The following is a 16,858-nucleotide window of genomic DNA, read 5'->3' as shown; positions in this document are numbered from 1 at the left end:
ACGTGCTTTTACTTCCATGATATTTCAGGAGTTGTCAAGGGAGGAAGGGACGTTCTTGCAGCTTAGGTAGAGCAGTCGAGAGATCACGGCTCTCCTCCACTCTGGTCTAGCCTCTCATTTTCAGCTGTCGTGCTTCGGGGAAGATTCCGAGATGGCTTGTCATTTTGCTTCATCTAGATTAATTTACTGTCAGGTCAGCTCTACATCATTGGTCTCTCCATGTTGTGTCGCCCACCCAGTTCTCCAAGTGTGCTCCAACGAAGATGTGCCAGTTTCCCCTGAAAGACTCTGGCTCCTGCGTTCGAGTCCTCTGGTATCACCACCATCGTGATAATCTCGGAATCTCTATCTGCAACCATGACCTGTTGCCATCAGAATTGCTCTGGATGGGAAGGATAGGCCGGTTGAAAGTACAGCTGCGATCTTGACACCAACTTGATTCCTTCCGAGTTTCTATTTCCGCTAGAACGCCTTGGAATTCACGTCTTGACGAGAAACTTGTTCAACGGAAGGTACCTGATTTTGGGCTCCTTCCTCTGCCTATTGAGCCCTCCCTTCTGAGCCTTTATATAAACCCGCCTTCTCTCCCGCTCACCACCCTCTCTTCTTCTTCCTCCCACACACACGCACACTTCAATCTCTCTTCTTCGTTGATACCCAACTTCAAAGACTGCGTCTTTATTCTGCACTTCAACTTTTCCATTCAACACTGTCTCTTTCAGGCTTCTCATTCACTTCACTTCACACACACTTCACTTTCCAACTTCCCACACACACTACCCACAACGGTCAACATGATCAGCATCAAGACTGTCGTTACTGGCATTGCAGTCGGCCTCACTGCCGTCGGCATGGTCCATGCCTCTACCACCATTGCCAGTGGTGACGAAAACCGCGCGCTCTCCATGATCAACACTGCTCGTTCCGAGGCAGGTGCCCCTCCCATCCTTTGGGACAACAACCTCAAGGAGGACGCCGACACCTGGGCCCTTCTGCTTGCCAGACAGGGCTTCATTGGCCGTGCTCCTGCTCATCAGCGTGATGGTGCTGGCGAGGTCGTCGCCTACTTCAGCTCTCTGTCTGAGGACAGCGTGCAGGTCACCAACCCTCTGGTCTCGGCTGTCAAGCTCTGGCTTAGCTTCAAGGACATGAACAATTTCCAGACCACTGTCGAGGACTACTACGAGACCCTCGGCACCACTGGTATGTCTTCGCCTCGTCTACTGACTTTCCTCGAGTTCGTCTGACCTTTTCCCACAGAGCAGCTCCTCTCTGACAAGGCTACTCACATTGGTTGCTCTACCCGCCTGGGCAAGAAGGGCCGCGCTGTCAACCCCCTCACTTCTTTCACAGTCTGCCGTGTCTACAAGGATGTCGAGTCAGTTGAACCTCCTTCCTTCTTCTTCCTCTTCCACCATCCTCTCGCAGATGCTAACACTGGCTTGTTCCAGGCCCCCCGCCGTCATGGCTCGTCAGGACCTCAGCCCCGGCCCCTTCCAGGGCGACATCACCTTCTTCAGCCCTGGTCTTGGCGCCTGTGGCTGGACTGACAACGACAACTCCATGATTGTTGCCCTCTCTCACATCAAGATGGGCTCCCAGTCCAACGGCAATCCGCTCTGTGGCAAGACCGTCCGCATTCAAGCCGAGGGCAAGTCCGTCGACGTCAAGGTGACTGACAAGTGCATGGGATGTGCCGTCAACGACATTGACGTCAGCCCTGCTGTCTTCAAGGCTCTTCTGGGCGACCTTGGCCGCGGTCGCGTCGGCGGTGTGACTTGGACTCTTGTCTAGGTCTACCTTTCTCTTCAACAACATTTCTCACAGCTCAACATGGATTGGGATTTCGGAAGGCACCTTGACTTTCATCAGGACTGCATATTTTGGGGGGAGATGAGGACATGGCATGGTTATACCGTCAGGGGACGAGTACCTTAGTCTAGATATCTCCGCAATGCAGCAATGAATCATTCGCACTTGTCTGTCCCCGGTGATGTTTGTCTGTCTTTCACTGCGGTATGGCTGCCGCGGCTGATTGGCGTTAGTTATGAGGCTGCCATTCAGCTATCTAGCTACCATCTTACCTTACTTTACCGATGACGTCGAGACTTGTGAAAGCTTCATTGAGCAATAGCTGCCCTGCTTCGCTGGACGCCCAGCAGATAACCCTAATGTTAGCATTGTCATCATCAACCTCTTTATTGTCATGAGTCGTGGTTATTGATTTCATCTGTATATATACTTACTTTGGCCGGCGTATCTCCAGCCAAATCACCTACCATGACGCGTATATACACTCTTCCGACTACCCATTACCAAGAAGACCGACCACCCAAGTAGATATGCAAAAAAAGCAAGCAAGCCGCCCATCATCGAAGATCATAACTAGGCGTACACCATACTCAAACCACACACTACACAGCAACAGTATTCCGCTGCCGGATACTCTGCGACCTCAAAAACGAGATCTGCCCTCTCCGCACAGTCATATCCCCTCGCGGTGACCTCATGTCGTCCTTATCCTGCGACATACTCGGCGACAGCTCAAGCGTATTACTCCCATACAGATCGCTCGCGGACGGAGCGGGCCGCTCATCCCGCCTCACAGACAGATAAAAGAAATCCCACCAGAAAGAATGCTCCAAATCCCTCGGCTTCCCATCAGCAGTCCAGTACCGCTCCTCCGACAACTCCCTCGACAGGTGCCGTCGGAAATACCGGTCCTGGCTCACCCACCACGCGCGCCAGGCGACGAGGATACCGATCGTCAGAGGGATGACGGTGGCCCAGTAGACCCAGAACAGGTGGCTCAGCACGGGGATGGGATCTTTGGGGTTCGTTGACGTCCCGCCTCCGTTGTCGCTGCTGTCTGCGTCTTCGCCCGAGGCTTGCCAGTCGAACATGGACATGCCGAAGAGGGTGCCGAGGAACTCGCCGGGGAGGAAGACTGCTGTTATTACGGCGAGGGCTTTCATTGAGGAGGAGTCGCGGGAGGAGGCGACGGCCATGCGGGCGTTGAGGACGTTGTCTTCTTGGGCCATTTTACTGTAGATCTGGGTAGTGTTAGCTTTGGGGGACACGGTGAGGATGTAATACAGTGTCACTTACAATATCAATCTGGGCGCGGCACCGGGCCTCCGACATGCGTCGATCCGTCTCGAGACCCATACACATCCGCTGCAACCCCTCAAGATACTGCCGTATCTCATGCCAATGGTTCCCCAGCGGATCAGCCAGCGGATCCGGCGCCTTGGGCAGCGACCGCCTCCTCGTACTCGCAGACGACCTCGACGGCGGGCCCGTGGGCGGCTCGTCGGGCTGCACCTGCTGGTCCTGTTCATCCCTCTGATCGGCGTCCGTCTGTCGTACGTGGAAATCGTCGAGACGGATCTTGAGCTCCCCCGTCGACATGCGCTCCGCGAGCTCGTCGCCGGCCTGCAGCATCAGCTTGACCACCCTCTCCATCCAACGCACGGTGTCCAGCAGCTTAATCGACTCTTTGAGCACGTCGTGCGCGCTCTTCATCAGGTTCGCCATGCTCATCGGCCCGGCAATCTGTGGCGTCTTCTCGTTGTGCGAGGCCGCGGCCGTGGACGAGGCGAACGTCAGTCTGCGCATGAGCTTTGAGCGCTTCTCGCGCTCCATTTCAAAGGCCTCGAAGCCGGCGATGGAGCTGACCTGCCACTCGAGGGCTTTGACGTGGTTGATGTTCTCCATGACGGCCTCTTCGGTGCGCATGAACTGGACTTGGAGGAGGACGACGGGGGTGATGAAGGGGTGGGCCCAGTGGGCGCGGCAGGCCTCGAGGCGCTGGTCGTATTCGTCTAGGTTCTCGAGGGAGTGCTGGCGCGGGTGGTAGGATTGGCGGACGAGGACGGAGGAGGTGCGGTTGCGGACGTCGTAGGTTAGGGACATGAAGTCGTAGGGGGTTCTTGGGTTTTTGGAGAAGGAGAGAATGAGGCCTGGCAGTGTGTTAGTCATTTTTGGTTTCTGTGAGTGAGGCTGATGGTTGTCAGAGTGAATACTCACTCAGTTTGGAGCGGTCGAGGGACCAGAAGCGGGATTCGTTTGTGACGCGGCGGGAGTATTGGAGGGTGGCGGGGTGAAGATCCATTGCGTCGAGGTCTCTTGGGGTCATGGTGATGCCGTCTTCTCGGCGGTCAAAGGATTTGTTGCGGCGGAAGCAGATGCTGTTGCTGTTAGTCTCTGTCTGAGATGAACTACTCAATAAGGTGGGTGAACTCACACTCGTCGAACCCGTCCATCTAGAACCAACTCCGGGTGCCGTGCCGGCTCTTGTGTGAACACTCCCTACCAAGACGTTAGTTTCTTGTATGATAGTCTCGATTGGGTCATATTAGGGGACGCTCACATTATGGTCAACAGAGTACCCATGACGAAAGGCTAGATTAAGCGTGTGGTGACCCGGCACCTCGTCCTTGTGCTGCATTTGGAAACTGATATCCTCGTCGTCCTCTAGCCCCGTCTTGGCGCCCGAGGGGATGCCATTGTCCTTCTTGAAGACGACGTACTCATCGTACTCGACCTTGGAGACGGCGTTGTCGTCCGAGACGAGGATGTCGTCGCGCAAGGCGAGGGTGTCGAAGCGGAACAGGTCGGACGAGTCGAGGCCTTGGTAGCGGGCCATCAGGGCGTTTGGGGGATGGTGGTGAGCCGGGTGGTGATTGACATGGCCAGGTCGTTGTTCGTGAGTAAGTTGTCGTCAATTGGTGAGCAAGCCTTTAATTGATGGTGAGTGAGGCTTATTCTGTAGGTGAATGAGGTGAGAGTCGGTGAGAATGAGAGTGAAGAGGGAAGTGAGTGAGATAATCATCCGCCTCCCCCCCCCTGGTCTTTCTCTCACTCATTGATGAGGAACATGTTTTTTTTCTCACTCTTTCCGCCGGCCAGGTTACCTTGCCGATCTTGGCGGTTGGTCGCAGGCGGGTGGTTGGTGATTTTGGTGGGCCTCAATCGCGGGGGCGCTGTGCCGCTGATGTTGAGCTTTAAGGTGAGGTAGGCCACAGGCAACGGGTTACAGCACCCGGAGCGACCCTTCAACGGCCGCCCCTCCCTGGAGCATGTGGTGCATTTGCCCCCCGTCCAGTGACATTCCTCGCTAAAGTTTGCCTCGCCTCAGCCACCACTCAATTCCCCAGACGGCCTCATTATGGGTCTTGGCGGGCGTCCTTGGCGGGTCTGCTGCCCGGGGTCTCGCTGTAGTGGCTGCCGGGTAACATTTTCTGGCCTGAAGACTTGCGCCGGTTGTTACTTCAAACCAAACAGCTGCGTCATTTCGCCTTCAACTTCAAAGTAAACTTCTTCATCTCAGTTTCAAAATCATCGAGTAAACAAATAGAGTTTCGTTTGACCAAGATTCCCTTTGGCTAATCTAGAACAGTTGATTAGCGTCTCCCGAAACCATGGAACGGCAGCTCGGCACGACCCAACCACCCCGATAGCTTCATCCCCCGGCCAGTTCCTCCACCCATCGGGCCCTGTCACCGCCGATTTTCCTCACCACCGGCGCCGATATCCGTCCTTTTCTCCACCGGCTCCTGTACCGGCCCCTGTGATTCTTCGGGTGAGGCCGGCTGAGGTTTCGGCGCGTCTTTGCGCAGCTTGAAACCGCCCCTCCATCCGATCCAGCTCTTCTCTCGTGGGCCTTTGAGCATGGTGATGATCAGTGACAACCCGATAAATCCAACTGTACAACATTAGCATACCACGGCAGTGACGAGACTCTGGCGAGAATACATACTTGAGGTGCCCGCGCTGTACCTCCATCCGCCCTGCGCGTATAATCTATTCCCCACCGCCGTGCCCGTCAACTGGCCGCAAAACACGCACACCATGTACGCCGTGTTCACCCTGTTCCTCGCCTTGGGGTTGATAGTGTAAATCGCAGTCCGGTTGGCAGTCTGCGCAGTCTGAATACCCATATCGATGCAAATCGCCTGGATCACAGGGCCGGCGACGGTAAAAGTACCCGTAAAAGCACCAATGATACACCCGATGAGAATGACCGTCTGCCCGAGCACAGAAGACAGCCACGGCACGTATCGGTCCATAATCAATCGTCCATACACCGGCCCACCGCAGATCGCCGCGATGCCGATCAGCGAGAATAAGCCGATGGTAATGGACGGGTACTCATACGGCGGCGAAGCCAACAAGAACGTCAACGTCGTCCAAAAGGACGTAAAGATGGAACTGATGAAGAACCCAATCAGACACGCCTGGACCAGTATCGGCTCCGTGAACAACATCGTCACAATCGTCCACAGCGCGCGGAAGTAATTCAGCCCGTCCGGGTTCGTCGAGGGGTAATCCGGCACGAAGAAGAAGAGCAGCACCAGCAGCAGGTTCTGCGCCCCGAAGGAGAACCAGTAGATGTTGCGCCAGGAGGTGTAGTTCGCCACGATACCGGACAGCAGCCGCGCGATGAGCATGCCGAGCATGAGGCCTGATGTCGTTATGGAGAGGGAGCTTGCTTTGCGTTCGGGGGGCGCCATGTCTGCCACGAGCGGGAGCATGAGTTGCGGTGTTACTGTCGTGGCGCCGACGATGAAGGATAGGCCTAGGAAGGCTTGGAAGGAGTTTGTTAGGCATAGGCCGAGCCACTGGAGGTGTTAGGATGATGGACTGCGCAAAAGGTCTTTGTATTGGGTGGCTCACCAGCATCGCTGTCACCCAGATGAGGCCTAGGATGAATGGCCGCCGGCGCAGCATGTCGCCCAGAGGGCAGATGAAGAGCAAGCCTGCTGCATAGCCGGCTTGCATCAGCGTCGCGACCGACGATGCCCTCTCGAAGCTGACGTTGAATGTCTCTGCGATTCTGTTGAGAACCGGTTGGTTGTAGTACAGGTTCGCGACGGTGAACGTTGCCGCCTGGATCGCTTAGCATCTCAATCCATCATGTGTGTATGATTGAAGGTAACTTACAACTGCAAACAGAAAGTTGAGGCCGAGAGTGAATTGAGGAGGATTCTTGGAATCATATCGCAACTTCCTCGGCGTCCAGGTCAGAAACCAAACTGTTGCGCCAACAACTCCTTTGCGACCGCCCTTCTCACCACCATCTCGATGCGATTCGCAGTCCGAATTCGAAGGTGACGGTGACGGCGACCTCGTCTCGTTACCACCGCCCGTGGATACCCGCTTCTCGTCGTCGCCGCCGCGAAAGCCGCCATCCCGAACAGAGTTCGCGGCTGAATTCCGTATTACTTCCTGCGGCACGGAGGCTTCTTTTTCTTCCGCAGCAGCAGCAGCCACCGCCTCGCCAGGCCCTGCCGTTGCGCCTGCGCCTGCGCCTGCGGGCGTTGAGCCCATGTCCTTGTTGCTGGCGTCCGTGTCACCTCTGCTGCGTTCAACAGAGTTTCGCTTCTCCAGCATTGGGACCCTTCTGTATTGAGACTCTGAGATCGCCCCGATTAAGCTTCCTTTCTCTTCGACTTGAAGGTATGCGACAAAGTGACAAAGTCAACAGTCTCCAGAGATTGTTTATCCGCTCGTTCGCGAAACCCTCTTAGCGCGCGGGAGTCCGTTGGGGGGCTAGTTGATTAGAAATGATGAAGTCATGGCGTTGAGTTGTCAATCTTCAAGAGTCGTTGTTTCTCTTTGCCCTTCAGAAAGTCCCACTAAACCTTCTGTATCCTTATTCTCAGAGCGTAAAGTCAATTCGAGGTTGTAAACTCCATGTTCTTCCAACGGCGCATCGAGGAAGGAGGAAAAGCCCGTCGGCAAACATGCTAAACAGCTCGGAACTTCGTCTATGACGCGCGACTCATGGAGCGCTTAAAGCATTTACCGAGACTCGATTCCGGGGGATTGTCGCGGAGATAAGCGCTTCATTCGATGGCGCGAGACCGGGGCGGTGTCCTATCATCGTTGACCTCAAGCTACTAAGACTCAAGTAAGCTTGTTCGGCCGGTACCGACTCGGCGGGGGGAGGTTGCTACAGAATGGCGCGGCTTCAGTACCGGGGCTTGTTCCGATTTCCGGCTTTTTGAGACATGCGCCGGGCCGTTGGGGGTATAGTTTTGATGGAGATTATCTGGCATTGGGCAGAAGATGTGCGATGGCGTTGGGGGAGAGGTGGGGGACATAGTGCTCTGTGCAAGCTTTATAGAACTTGAAGGTTTGCAGTTTCTCCAAAACTCACATGAAGTCAAACCCAGAGAAGATGATTTACGTGAAAAACTGGAGGGAAAGAGCAAGAAATGAAGTAAAGATAGCAAAAACGCAAATGAGTTTAGCACAACCTGGTTTCGATCCAGGGACCTCTGGGTTATGAGCCCAGCGCTCTACCCCTGAGCTATTGTGCTTGCTGATGGAAAATTACCGGAAGTTTATTGTCTATCGAGCTTAGCGCTTGGCCGGAGATCTTCCACCACCAGGGATAGCCCGTGCTTATGTCCAACAAGCCCGTGTATTTCGCAGGTGCCTCGTCATGAGGTGATGGTCATCTCCATCTGCCATAAGAAGCATCAGTAGAGTTGGTCTCTTTCCTGTAATCAGACGCAGTTCACTCTGCACCATCTTTCACAATTGGATAGCTTCGCAGCATAGTGTCTCTGAAGGTATTGTAAATATGATGACCTTGTCGTGCCAGTGTGTGGTTTTTTGGATTGCATTGGGATATGTCACATCTCATCGTGAGAAGCACTTGGTGTCAGAAACGCTTTCCTTTTCGTTCTACTACAACCCTCGCTATCTGCTTCGATAGCTTTGCTTTCTTCGTCCTGGCTCTGAGGGCTAAAGATACCCCCGCGACTGCTTCTCGCTGCATCCCCTGGAGCACTGTCTCAGAACGCAATGCCACCCTCCTGCCTAATCGCAAATGACAGAGGCCTTGATCAAGCGACTGCGCTTGTCATAGCTGTCGCCATCGGCGTTGCCAATCTTCATCAAACTGGGGGAAATGACGAACTTCACAATGCTCGAATCATCCAGATCCTTCTCGTAGACCTCAGCCTCATGCAAGTCCGGGTGGTAGTGAGTGACATCTCCAGTAGTGGATAACGTCTCGGTCCAATCGACGTAGAAATGGGCTCTGGACCTCATGAAGACTCGGTGTAGCTCGACTGCATCCTTGAAGATCTTTTCGAGATCTTTATATAGTTGGATTTTCTGAGCCTTACGATCAGAGCGATCCCGAGGAATAAATTTGACGAGTCCTTGGAACTCGGCATATATGACTTCTTGCATCTCGACCTGATCGACACCGATCATCCGATCGATCATGCGTCCAGAGTCTGCTTTCCACCTATGGATCTCCGATGGGTCTGCATTCGCTGCAGGATGAGCTATACGACACGGGGTATGTTAGTCCACTAAGGTAGTATGAGAAAACGACTTTTTGGCTGGTTCCCACCTAATAAATCGTGAAACAGGGCAGTGAAAAGCTGCCCTGGTCGACCAGCCCAGCTCTTTCCATAGTTCTCCGGTCCGCCGGATCCGAAGAAGTGGCGGATGACCGCGCGCCAAATGTATCCTTCTACCACGCTGTCTCTCAAATCTTCATTGTTGAGAAGCATGAAGTGTGCACGATCCATGTGACAAACGGCACAAGACTTCTCACTGTGGCCGTGTCGAAAGATGTCTTTTTCTCGAGGGCAGGCAGTGAGATACAATGCCGCGATGTTCTGGATGTTGTAGGCCATTCGTTTCCAACAAGATTTGATCGCGTCGTCCGACACCTTGTTCGAATTGGCGATTGCTTGATTGCTTGATTTCTGGGTCTCATATGAAATAATGCGCCCTTTGAGTCCGTGAATCTGTCCGTTAAGCTCCCGAATCTGATGCTGCATTGATCGTATGTCGCGATTGTAGGCCTTCTTCAAGCTGTCCAGCTTCGTCTTGGTGTCGTCGACTTCTTTCTTGGCACTTGCTGCGAAGGCTTGGAGATTCGAGTTCTCCGTCATTTGTTCCTCCAGATGTTTTTCAAGACGAAAATTCTTGTCCCGGAGTCGCTGAGTCTCAGTAGCTTCTCGTAAAACACCGTCCGCGGTGAGACGGGGCCGCTTGGTTTGGCTCTGGAATTGAGCACTGGAGACGCTTTCATTTTGGGCCCGCCACTCTCGAGAAGGAACAGCCATATTTGTTCCTGTGAAATCTGTGAGATGCTGAGATTCCCTCTCGTAAAGATTCGGGGTTAAGTCTGGCGGAGTCTGACCATCTTGGTTTGGCTCGGGATGAAGTATGTTCCTTCCAATGACTGCGATAGCGTCGCGCTCGCGCCTACCGCCGCGAGGAAGATTCTCAGGGGGGGCCTCGCTTGGAATCATCATGACGATGTCATCCTCCTGCTGAATTGCGAGCAAGATTTTAGTAGGTTTCGATGAGCGTCCTCGTTCTAGCTGACTTACTTCTTCAGACTTGACCTGCTTGCCGCAATCGAACCAGGGTGGCATGATCAGGGAGCCTCGTTCGAGAGTCGTGGAGGAGAAGGGTTATTGAGTAATCTTGTGGAGGAAAGATTTGATGAAACGATGGGGGAAATAGCAATTTGGGTTTCGTCCGGCTGCGTCCCTGATATAGACTCGCTTAGAAGAAAGTATGTCCTGGAATTTTCGAAGACGAAGTCGCTTGAGGGAGGTCAGTTAGGTAGTAGGAAGGAAGTTCCTCGGGTATTAATTCCAAGTGAAGAAGGTCAGGTAAGGTAGCCGGCATCGCACCTTCTTCAGACTTCAAGCAAGAGGGCCTTTATTTCTGAGCGGTCATTCCAATTAGAAAAGGCGGGGTTATTGGAAAGCTTTCACACGAAATATCCTCTTTGTTGCCGTCAAACAAGACTGTCGTAAGAGGAAAACTTCCAGAATGACCATAGGAAACTTCTGCACTCAAGGCAGGAACCCATCTCAACGCTTGCCTTCGCAGATCTTTCCCAGCTTGCCTTCCTAAGAAAAGCAGGGAAGTCATCACGAACTTTCGCTTTTACCTCCCTTGATCGCTTCTTTCAAACAACACATCACAAGGACTTTCAATTTTACGTTTTGCCTTGCCCTCTTTCAAAACTTTTCTCCTACGTCTTTCTAACTCGAGGTAGTAAGCAACAGCTCTCTCACGACAGCTGACCTTCCCCTTCAATTTTTTATACCTTCCCTGCCGCTTCACCTCTCATTTTACCTCTCACATCAATCCTTGACACATTCCTATCTAACCTATCCATCACTCTTCCCAGAAGCGAATTTTCCCCAGAGTAAACACCTGGCTGGACGTTCTTTCCCTGGCCGACACAAGGCTTTTTCTTAGAACTTCCCTCTCAGCCACCTCATCTTATCAGTCCCCGGAAACGAAGGCAAGCAATTCCGGCCTCAAGAATCTTGAGGGACAAAGTTATCATGGCAGACGACGAAAACGCAATAGTCATCGGCATTGACTTCGGCACGACGTAAGAACATGTTTCGTGGCATTCTGTTCATCGAGCGTCCTAGCTAATAATTCGCAGCTTCTCTGGAGTCAGTTGGGCATTCTCTGGTCAACCCAACGACATCGAGGTCATCACCAGATGGGAAACGGAGCTCAACTTTGCCTCGGACACCGAGAAGACGCCAACCACCGTTCTTTATGAAGGCACCCAAGGCGCCATCTCTTGGGGCCATGGAGTCTCAGTTGAAAAGAGCCCGGATGCAATGAAGTGGTTCAAGCTTCTCCTGATTGATGATGCCGACCTTCCCGAGAAACTCCAGACTTCTTCGCAACTTGCTACAGCTAGAAAGCTAGTGAGAGAAGCGAACAAAGTCCCTGTTGAGGTGATCAGCAGTTATCTTCGACTTCTGTGGAATCATACCATTGAGTGCATTGGTATCTCTGCGGGAAATGACCTCATCAAGATGTGCAAGTTCCACGTTGTCATCACCTTGCCCGCTATCTGGCCAGACTATGCGAAGGCTCGAATGAAGCGAGCAGCCGAAAATGCCGGTCTTCTCAATAAACGCCTTGCTGGAGCGACCACATTGTCCTTCATTTCGGAGCCCGAGGCCGCAGCTCTGGCTACTTTGAAGGATCTCGCAGGACGACCAAACATCAAGGTATGATCTGTTGCTCCTTATGTAACAACGATTGGTAAGCTGATGGCACACCTAGGTGGGCGACTACTTCGTTGTTTGCGACGCTGGAGGAGGCACCGTCGATCTCATCAGTTACGAGATCCTCAAGCTGAAGCCGATGGTCGTTCGAGAAGCCATCAAGGGAGATGGCGACCTGTGTGGCGGCGTCTTTCTTGATGAGGCATTTGTTGAACTCCTCAAGAACAAGGTCACCCCTCAAGCTTGGAGCAGTATCCCTAAGGATGATGCCGCGAGCATCCTCAATGGAGACTGGGAACACGGAATAAAGCAGCAATTCGACGGTCAAGTTCGCGACTGGCACATTAAGCTGCCTCCCGAGTGCATAGCCAAAGGAACACCTAATCGCGGCATCAAGCGGAAGAGAAACCTGATTCTCAACTTGCAAGACCTCACCCCTGTGTTTGACCCGATTGTCACCAAGATTGCAGCACTCGTGCAAAAGCAGATCGATGGTGTTCGCTCCAAGTCGGGCAAGCTCCCTACGGTAAGAAGATCCGCTCAACGTCTCCTTTGAGAATAGCTTTCTGACATACCGACAAAAAAGAACGTCATTCTAGTCGGAGGATTTGGCAGATGCCGCTACCTCCGTACTCATCTTCAACGCACCATTGACAAGAACATTGCGCTTCTTCAGTCTTCGGGTACCAAGCCGTGGGTTACTCGACTCTTCTCTTTGTACTCTTGCTAATCTGTTCAAGCTGGACCGCCATCTGTCGTGGTGCAGTAATCCAAGGTCTGGACCATTTAAACCTGTCTTCTGGACTTTCAATCAGCGTCAAGTCTAGAATCGCCCGAGCTAGCTATGGAATCAAGTATAGGACGACCTTCGATCCCAAGATTCACAGCAAGAAGTCCAAGATCTGGTGCAAAGAAGAGCAGAAATGGAAAGCAGGTCACCAGATGGAGTGGTTTCTCGAACAGGTATGTTATCCCACTAAACAATGCAAACAGGCAATCGCCCTAACAATGCTATAAGGGTATGGATGTTTCCAGTACAGATCCCGTTCGGAAAGATTACCACCGGCTTTTCGAAACTGCGCCAAAGGAGATTTCAGTCACCTTATTTATCAGCACTGCTTGGCCTCCTCCAAAAGAGATGAACAGCCATGTCAAGCAGCTGTGCGACATCACTTTCAGCAAGAAACTCGACTTCGAGAATCTGCCACATTGGACCAATCCGTTGGGAAAGGTGTTCTACGAACTGAAATACCATGTCGACATGAGCTGCGCCGGTGCGAGCATTGACTTTACCGTCATTCATAACGGCCAGAGCGTGGGAGCCAAGAACGTTTCGGTGACCTTTGAGTCTGAGGAAGGCGACATTAAAGCGGGATCTAGCACCGCCTGAGCATCAACCTTTCGTAATGCCGAGACTGGGTTAACAGGAAGGAATTGGATGCTTCTCTAGGGAAAAACGCCGGGAAATATGGGAATGCTCGTGAATATCAAATCATCCAGGAATCGTTTAGAGCAAGCCCAGCTAGTATTTGCTCTCAGCTCGCTTCATGGAAACGTAGACGTTGAACACATCAGGAACCTCAAGTCCGAAATCGTCGAATGCCGGGAATGTTGAAACAATGTAGTAACAGATAAGAGACAAGAAGAGGACTATAACTTTGTCTCTGAGTCCGTGAATTGTGATTACGCTGGTAGATAGTGTTCGCCACCTGAAGTCAGAGGATGTTTTGATTAGCAAGGCATTCTGGCACCTCCTGGTATGTTTCCTGGACGTCTTACTTAGTGCCAAGAAAGACGCACCTTGACGTCTGTGGATTGCAGTGAGAGTGAGGCGAGTTTTAACGAATTGGGATCATCCATAATTGGGACCGCCGGCCGCTTGACTATTATATCACTCCATGCGCCGGAGTTTCATGTGCTTATCTCAGCCTCAACGATTCGATAAGTTTCACTGAACCACGACATCGAGGCGTCCTAAATGGGAGGAAGCGCGTACACTGCGTTGGCCAACACATCAGAAAGACTTTGTATAATGCACCAGACTGGGCCCAGCATCTTCCAAATCTACAACTATGGCGTTCCTTACCTGCAACCCGTCAGCTTGGGCTCCCGGAAGCTTATCAAAACCATCACCCGCTCGACTCGTCATCGTGTCACGTCGTCAGAAATCCAATCGGACAGCGGTGCGAGGGTGGTAAGGTTTGGATTTCCCAGATATCCGGGACGTTGGACCACCCTCATCCATGGCCTGTATGATGGGCTTTGTATGCATGCTTCGTCAATGCTCAAGGGTTAGTGAGGCTGCGGTAAGCGCCGGCGCCGGTTCAAAGAGGCTGTTTTACGGACCGACTATCCGTGCGCCTCCGTGTAACCTGAGATGTCTTTTCAGCGGCATCAGTCGGAAGCTCAAAGGCGTGTATAGCTGGGGTCAAATGGATCATTATCGCCTGGGCTGTCTTTGCTGCAGCCTGCGATTCAACGCCAAACCCAGAGTTTGGCGGGTTAGCTGGTAAGCTCGCTCACTGCAAGAGCTGGCTTGATATGCTGCAGCTATATACAGAGCTTACACGCTGACTCTGCTTTGAGAATTACGAGATTGCGGAAGCCATTGTTCCAGATGGCTCGAGGTCAGCTTACAGCTTGATGGCGTATGAGCCTGAGATAACGGTGGTCGAAGGAGGAGAGAGTCGGAAGAGTATTTGAACGTTTGCGAATCCGGGCAACAATGTAGAAGGCCACAGTATCTCACGCTCGACGGCTTCACACTCGTATGTTTCAAGTGCCAACCCTCGACAATATGATGGCCAAGGCTGAAATTCAGCCGCAGACCGGAGGACCGCTGGAGAAGGCAGACCAGCCCGATTCCTCTTCCACCGAGGGCCCTCTATCAGGGGACAACACCGACACGAAGCGAGGCAAAGATGCCGTCTTCATCGAGCCTGTCCGTACCGTCACCGGGGTTAAGTGATACCTCATCGTCTCCGCCATCTTCTCCTCGACCTTCCTCTTTGCCCTGGACAACACCATCGTCGCCGACGTGCAGCCTCAGATTGTGTTGCAGTTAGACTCTATCAAGGACATTTGCATGGTTTGCCGTCGCTTTCATCATGGCGGCCACGGCTGTTAACCTCTTTTATGGCCAGCTGTATTCACATCTAAAGCCCATGTGACTGGACATCGCTAGTGTCCCTGTCTTTGAAGCGGGTAGTGCTCTCTGCAGCGCGGCGTCAAACATGACCAGCCTCATCGTCGGGCGTGCGCTGTGCGGGCTCGACGGTGTTGGTATGTATCTCGGAGTGGTGGTCCTCATCGCAGCGACCATGACGATTCAGGAGCGACCTGCGTATCTCGCTAGTATTAGGATTACGTGAAGGCTATGAACCCTGCTTGGACCGGTGGTGGGAGGCGCTTTTACTGACTCGGATGCGACGTGGCGGTAAGTAGCCTTGGCTATGATTGATGGCCTCCACGGTGACTGACACCAGAGAGCTGGGCCTTCTACATCAACCTCACCATCGGCGGCCTAGCCGTGCCTGTCTATCTCTTCATGCTCCTGACCCTCAGCCTGGCGTGACCATCCTGCAGCGACTCGTCGAGATCGGCTGGATCGGTGCTCCGTTGATGCTCGGCTCCATCGTCTGCTTCACTTTGGGCATCTCGTTCGGCGGCGTCCGTACAAATGGGACTCGGGCTCCGACATAGCACTCTTCGTTGTCGCAGGCGTCCTCTTCATCATCTTCGGCGTTCAGCAAGCGTACTGGATCGGTACAGCCAAGGAGCGCCGCATCTTCCTAGTCGAGCTCATCGCCTCTCGCAGTATTACCACACCATCATCCTCATATTCTGCATTACGGCGGCCGGGGGCTGCGCCATTTTCGTGCCGGTGTACCTTGTTCCCATCTTCTTCCAGTCCACGAGAGGTGACAGCGCCATCAACGCGGCTGTCCCCCTGCTTCCGTTCAGCCTAGTCATGGTCACCGTAACCCTAACGCATGACGGCATGCCATCGCATCCGTCCGGGAAGTTCGGGCTGTACATGCCGTGATTCACCGTCGGCGGCATCATCAGTGTCATTACTTCCACCTTGATGCATGTCGTCAAAACTGACACAAGCACAGCCTGGATCTATGGTGCCTCAGCCATGCTCGTTGCTGGCGTGGAGACTTTCCCACAAGCGGGCTTCTCGATTGCCCAGGCCAGCGTGCCGGCACCCAAGGCTGCTGTTGCGTCCTTTTTGATTCCTTTGGCGCAGACGAACGGTATCAACATCGCGCTGGCAGTCAGTAACGCCGTGTTTCTGAACAGAGCTGAGAAGCGGCTGACTGCGATTCTCCCGGACACTGTCACGGAGGCCCAGATCCAGGCTGCGATTGCTGGTGTCGGGACGGACTTTGTCACGACGCTGTCTCCGCGGATGCAGCAGGAGGTTCTCGAGGCTATCGTCGAGGCTCTGAATCTGCCTTATATCTTGGTCGTCACTGCTGGGGCACTTGTCTTGGCCGGCAGTGTTTTGATGAAGAGGGAACGCTTGTTGATGCCGGCTGATGTAGGAGTTTGAGGATCTTTGGCAGATGATGAGGGAGGAATAAGAATAACGAATCTATACGAAGATATTGAATCTTGGTGAAGAGATCATAGATAGGAACATCATAATGTTAAAGTTGTCCGAATGGGCATAGAGTCTGATGAGATGAGAGCATTGAAAATGAGAAAACTGGTGTTGGATGTAGGACAACCAGAACTACTCTTCGTTTCCTCAGAAGCGACATGGTTCTTACTTGAAGTGTTAGTCTCATCGCCACTGAAGGCATGACTTGGCCGAGTAA

General features: G+C 52.9%; 6 protein-coding genes and 1 non-coding gene across 7 annotated transcripts; 3 read left to right on the top strand and 4 right to left on the bottom strand.

The window, feature by feature from the left end:
- Positions 1–794: 794 nt before the first annotated feature.
- Positions 795–1,794, top strand: CLUP02_05004 (SCP-like extracellular protein; the record flags this gene model as incomplete). Its single annotated transcript, XM_049284013.1, has 3 exons — positions 795–1,203; positions 1,261–1,378; positions 1,452–1,794. The coding sequence occupies 3 exons, from the start codon at positions 795–797 to the stop codon at positions 1,792–1,794; spliced, it is 870 nt and encodes a 289-aa protein (XP_049141156.1).
- Positions 1,795–2,414: 620 nt separating this feature from the next.
- On the bottom strand, positions 2,415–4,648 carry CLUP02_05003 (uncharacterized protein; the record flags this gene model as incomplete). Its single annotated transcript, XM_049284012.1, has 5 exons — positions 2,415–3,053; positions 3,109–3,962; positions 4,030–4,196; positions 4,247–4,311; positions 4,373–4,648. 5 exons carry the CDS (start codon positions 4,646–4,648, stop codon positions 2,415–2,417), a joined length of 2,001 nt encoding a protein of 666 aa, XP_049141155.1.
- An 853-nt stretch (positions 4,649–5,501) lies between these two features.
- Positions 5,502–7,395, bottom strand: CLUP02_05002 (major facilitator superfamily transporter; the record flags this gene model as incomplete). The annotated part of the gene is made up of 4 exons (XM_049284011.1): positions 5,502–5,707; positions 5,762–6,623; positions 6,679–6,891; positions 6,946–7,395. The coding sequence occupies 4 exons, from the start codon at positions 7,393–7,395 to the stop codon at positions 5,502–5,504; spliced, it is 1,731 nt and encodes a 576-aa protein (XP_049141154.1).
- Positions 7,396–8,255: 860 nt separating this feature from the next.
- Positions 8,256–8,327, bottom strand: CLUP02_tRNA075. Its single transcript has one exon. It is a non-coding gene; the product is annotated as a tRNA-Met (tRNA).
- A 505-nt stretch (positions 8,328–8,832) lies between these two features.
- CLUP02_05001 (uncharacterized protein) lies at positions 8,833–10,415 on the bottom strand (the record flags this gene model as incomplete). Its single annotated transcript, XM_049284010.1, has 3 exons — positions 8,833–9,308; positions 9,377–10,307; positions 10,371–10,415. 3 exons carry the CDS (start codon positions 10,413–10,415, stop codon positions 8,833–8,835), a joined length of 1,452 nt encoding a protein of 483 aa, XP_049141153.1.
- A 930-nt stretch (positions 10,416–11,345) lies between these two features.
- Positions 11,346–13,422, top strand: CLUP02_05000 (uncharacterized protein; the record flags this gene model as incomplete). Its single annotated transcript, XM_049284009.1, has 6 exons — positions 11,346–11,395; positions 11,468–12,035; positions 12,091–12,558; positions 12,619–12,725; positions 12,773–12,995; positions 13,120–13,422. The coding sequence occupies 6 exons, from the start codon at positions 11,346–11,348 to the stop codon at positions 13,420–13,422; spliced, it is 1,719 nt and encodes a 572-aa protein (XP_049141152.1).
- A 1,407-nt stretch (positions 13,423–14,829) lies between these two features.
- On the top strand, positions 14,830–16,590 carry CLUP02_04999 (uncharacterized protein; the record flags this gene model as incomplete). The annotated part of the gene is made up of 5 exons (XM_049284008.1): positions 14,830–14,996; positions 15,217–15,399; positions 15,560–15,691; positions 15,828–16,073; positions 16,146–16,590. The coding sequence occupies 5 exons, from the start codon at positions 14,830–14,832 to the stop codon at positions 16,588–16,590; spliced, it is 1,173 nt and encodes a 390-aa protein (XP_049141151.1).
- Between the last annotated feature and the right edge of the window lie 268 nt (positions 16,591–16,858).

This window comes from Colletotrichum lupini, chromosome 3, assembly GCF_023278565.1.
Source record: "Colletotrichum lupini chromosome 3, complete sequence".
In the NCBI taxonomy this organism is placed as follows: Eukaryota; Fungi; Ascomycota; class Sordariomycetes; order Glomerellales; family Glomerellaceae; genus Colletotrichum; species Colletotrichum lupini.
The sequence above is the reverse complement of the archived record's forward strand: the minus strand, read 5'-3'. Positions and strand labels throughout refer to the sequence as shown.